This window comes from Ambystoma mexicanum, chromosome 14 (assembly GCF_040938575.1).
Source record: "Ambystoma mexicanum isolate Mex_15411 chromosome 14, UKY_AmexF1_1, whole genome shotgun sequence".
Taxonomy (NCBI): Eukaryota; Metazoa; Chordata; class Amphibia; order Caudata; family Ambystomatidae; genus Ambystoma; species Ambystoma mexicanum.
The window spans coordinates 7,254,905-7,259,833 of record NC_090940.1 but is presented as its reverse complement, the minus strand read 5'-3'; the positions used below and the strand labels follow the sequence as shown (position 1 = coordinate 7,259,833).

Sequence of the window (4,929 nt, the reverse complement as noted above, 5' to 3'; positions counted from 1 at the left end):
TGGAGAAGCCTGGCCTCCTACAGCTGGAGAAGCCTGGAGTCCTACAGCTGGAGAAGCCTGGAGTCCTACAGCTGGAGAAGCCTGGAGTCCTACAGCTGGAGAAGCCTGGCCTCCAACAGCTGGAGAAGCCTGGAATCCTACAGCTGGAGAAGCCTGGAGCCCTACCACTGCAGAAGCCTGGCATCAAACAGTTGGACGTGGCACTGGCCTCAGACTGAACGCCGACTTGATGTCCGTCTTTGCCAGTGGTGCCCCCTGAGCCAAGGACTTGACCATCTCCACAGCCTGGTCAGAGGAAGAATAAACCACAGTGTAATCCCCATCCTTTACACACTTGTCCTCAGAAAAGGACTGGTGCTGAATTAGCCTGACCTCCCACTCTTCTTAAACCCCAGTGGGCACACTTTGTAATGAATTAACAGAGGGGCATAGAAGGGCCGTGCGACCCTTCTCTGACACTTCTTTCCTTCCCTTTCCCACTTTTAAGTGTCCCGTGTACAGGAGTCCCACCCTCTGAAGAGAGATAGAAACCCCCAGAGATCCCTAGTAACAATTAGGAGTGTGAGAATACTACTGTACTGCATCCTGTAAACTAGCAACCTTGACTGGCATGGATGGGTACTGTAGGTGTAGTCCCCTTCCTGTGTGGGTGCTTGGCTCCTTCTGTCTCCGCTGGGAACATGCCTTTTCATTTTGCCCCCAGCCCAAGGTTTCATGCCTCTGCTTTGTTCTCAGTGACTCACCATCCACCAACATTGACCCATCCTTCAAAGGCCATTACCCATCCTTATAAGACCACATCCATGACATATTCTAGAAAAGCCACCTCAATGACCTAACCTTCCAAAACAACATCCATGACCCATTCTTCAAAGGCCACATCAATGACCCATCCTTCAAAGGCCACATCCATGACCCATCCTTTAAAGGCCACATCAATGACCCCTCCTTCCATGGTCACATAAATGACCCATCCTTCCATGGTCCCATCCATGACCCACCCTTCAAAATGGCACACCCATGACTTGCCCCACCAAGGCCACATCCATGACAATTGGCGAAAGAAATAATTTTAAAAACACAATACAGTTACAAACTGAAAAACCGGACCACCAAAAAAAAAAGAAAAGAAAAACTCAAAGCAAATTGAATAGAGTAAGAGTAACCCGACGGATAAACCCAGCGTCCAGGAAAGACCAAGATGGCCCCCGACTGTCCCTACTAAAAAGCACTCTAACATTCTGCATACCCACCACCCAACACTGAAGGAGCAAGAGACATACCTCGTCACAAAAAACAGAAACACTGCAAACTACAAGCACTCTGACAACTCTCCACAACACCCAAGATGCAAACAAAACAACCACCAACAGCACATCAAAGCTCTCTTGTGCTTTTCACTCTCAATTCCATTAACTAACCAGTCCCAACCGCTTCCTTCTCTGATCCGGCCGGGCACCTGGAGACCATGAAAATGTCACACCCATTACTCAGCCTTCAAAGGACACATCCATGACCAATCCTTCCAAGGTCACATCCATGACCCATCCTTCCATGGTCACCTACCCGACCCTTTCTTCCAAGGTCACACCCATTGGTCAGCCTTCAAAGGGCACATCCATGACCCACCCTTCGATGGTCACATATATGAACCATCCTTCCAAGGTCACACCAATGACTCAGCCTTCAAAGGGCACATCCATGATCCATCCTTCAAAGGCCACATCCAAGAGCCATCCTTCCATGGTCACCTATCCGACCCTTCCTTCCAAGGTCACACCCATTACTCAGCCTCCAAAGGGCACATCCATGACCCACCGTTTCATGGTCACCTATCTGACCCATCCTTCCAAGGTCACACCCATTACTCAGCCTTCAAAGGGCACATCCATGATCCATCCTTCAAAGGCCACTTCCATGACCCATCCTTTCATGGTCACCTATCTGACCTATCTTTCCAAGGTCACACCCATTACTCAGCCTCCAAAGGGCATATCCATGAGCCATACTTCCATGGTCACCTATCTGACCCATCCTTCCAAGGTCACACCTATTACTCAGCCTTCAAAGGGCACAATCATGATCCATCCTTCAAAGGCCACATCCATGAGCCATCCTTCCATGGTCACATATATGAACCATTCTTCAAAGGGCACACCCGTGACTCACCTCACCAAGGAGACATCCATGACCAATCCTTCCAAGGTCACATCCATGACCCAGTCTTTCAAGGTCACATCCATGACCCATCCTTCAAAGGCCACATCCATGACTCATCCTTCCATGATCACTTATCGGACCCATCCTTCCAAGGTCACACCCATTACTCAACATTCAAAAGGCACACCCATGACTCACCTCTCCAAGGACACATCCATGACCAATGTTTTCAAGGTAAAATCAATGACCTACCCTTCTAATACCGTAACTCTCCTGTCCAAGACCACATCAGTGACCAATTATTCAGAAACCACACCCACGAGCAATCCTTCTAAAGCCATGTGTATGTCTCATCCTTCCAAGGTCACATCTATGACCCATCCTTTCAAGGTCACATGAATGACCCATCATTCAAAGGTCACATCCATGACCCTTCCTTCCAAGGTTACATCCATGACCCACCCTTCAAAGGGCAAACCCACGATTCACCCCTCCAAGGACACATCCATGACCAATCCTTCCAAGGTCAAATCCATGGTCCACCCTTCAAAGGGCACACCCATGACTCACCCCTCCAAGAACACATTTATAACCAATCCTTCCAAGGTCTCATCCATGATCCTTCCTTCCAAGGGCAAATCCATGACCCACCCTTCGAAAGGACCGATCCATGAAACATTCTTCCGAGGTCAAATTCATGACCCACCCGTCAAAGGGCGCACCCATGACTGACACCTCCAAGGACACATCCATGACCAATCCTTCCAAGGTCACATCCATAATCCATCCTTCCAAAGTCAAATCCATGACCCACCCGTCCAAGGTCACATGCATGATCCATCCTTCCAAGGTCAAACCTATGACCCACCCTTCTGAGACAACATCCATGGCGTATGCAACCAAGGGCTTTTCCATGACCCAAACTTCCAAAACCACATCCATGACCCATCCTTCCAAGGTCACGTGTATTACCTATCCTTCCAAGGGCACATCCATGACCCATCCTTCCATGGTCCATTGCGCCTAGAAACACTTGTGTACAGTCGCGCTATAAATGACTTATCATATCACATCATATCATATCACCTCTACGACCTATCCTTCCAAGTTCACCTCCATGACCCACCCTTCAAAGGGCACACCCATGACTCACCCCTCCAACGACACATCCATGACCAATCCTTCCAAGGTCACATCTATAACCAATCCTTCCAAGGTCAAATCCACGAGCCACCCTTTGAAAGGAGCAATCCATGAACCACCCTCCCCAGGTCACATTCATGACACTACTTTTCAAAGCCAAATCCATAACTCATCCTTCGAAGGCTATGCCCTTGAGCCATCTTTCGCAGTCTCACTCCCTGTGCGCCAGCCCACTATATATCCTCCAAAGTCCAATCCATGACCTATTTCTCCAAGTCGGCCTCACCGCCCAACCTTTCAGCCCTGAGCACGCACTCTCCATCCAACGCAGGCCTGGCACACGCACTCTTCCCAGACTGGAATGAGAAGCAGGCTGAGTGGCTTCCACCAAAAACCACCCGAGTGCAACTCAGTGAACCAAATAAGGAGACAGGAACTCGGTACCAGGAAATCCACAGTTTAGCGAAAGATGTGGTACGTGCCTTTTCTGATCATCTAAATAAAGAGCTGAGTAATCCACGTCCCAGCACTTGTACTCAGCGATCCCGCTGACAGACGCGGCCCGCCAAGTCCTTCCCAGGGCTTCAGCACAAAGAGGGATGTGCGGATTATTCCGGAAAGGCATGTGTTGCAATTGCAGATGTTGCCAGAAACGAGTAGTCATGTGGCGAAGCAGATGCTGGGATCAAAGGTTGGGCACCATTGATCAGTTTCAGGCTGGTCTTTCTGAGCAAGCAGCCACTGTCACGGTGGGTGGGAGGTAGCGAGCATCTGTGAGTGAAGCTGGCCGGACCCTCAGGCCGGCCACGTGCACGGAGCACGTTCTGCACGTGCTCCTGCGGGCTTCCTGTTTACTCGCGGCTCACCCAGCGTCCAATCGCAGGGAGCGACCGCGAGGAGAGCCTGGCCCCAACCTGGAGATCAGAACACGGGCATGTTTACTGCAAGCCTAGCTCAAAACATGTGACTGCTGATATCATCAGTGATCTGAGTCCAGGACCCGGAAGCACTTCCCTTCTCAGTGACCAGGTGGTCATGGGGTGGACTGGCACCCAAAAGAGGCTCTAGAAATCATTTTCAAAGTGGCCTCATATTGCACAGCGTGAGCAAACCCAAACAACCCCTTTCCCATAAGAAAATGTGGAAATGAAATAGGTAACCACATAAAAGAGGCCCCGAAACAGAGGCCACCTGGAAATCTCCAGAGTTGCCTGTAGACCACCACTCTGGAGGTCTCATCAGAATAGCTCTTCCCTCAAAGTGTGACCCAAAGAGGGTAGTCCTCACAATGGAAACCCCATCCTCAGTGATCGAAGTGAGCGGGAACGGTCGGGAGCAGTGTTCCAATCTTCCTGGGTGCAGTAATGGGGGTCGGGGGTTGCGCCTACCATTTCGGAAAGCGGGGGACACTTAGAAAAAAAGGAAAAAAAAGCACCCTGCGCCGTCAGCTCCAACCCACATTAGTGGGAAGAGCTGACACCGCAGGGATCATAGAGTGCGGGCGGCACACGCAGAAGTGTGCTGCCCTAAAGGTAAGTGGGGTGGGGGGTTGGGAGGTGTAATGCAGGCCAGGGGAAGCGGGCACAGTGATCCATATGATCACTGCGCAGCTCCGTAACTGCCGTC

General features: G+C 50.5%; 1 protein-coding gene across 1 annotated transcript; it reads left to right on the top strand.

Moving 5' to 3' along the window:
- The first annotated feature begins 1,512 nt into the window (after positions 1-1,512).
- Positions 1,513-2,559, top strand: LOC138527145 (uncharacterized). Its single transcript, XM_069638251.1, has one exon. It carries the CDS (start codon positions 1,513-1,515, stop codon positions 2,557-2,559), a length of 1,047 nt encoding a protein of 348 aa, XP_069494352.1.
- The last annotated feature ends 2,370 nt before the right edge of the window (positions 2,560-4,929 follow it).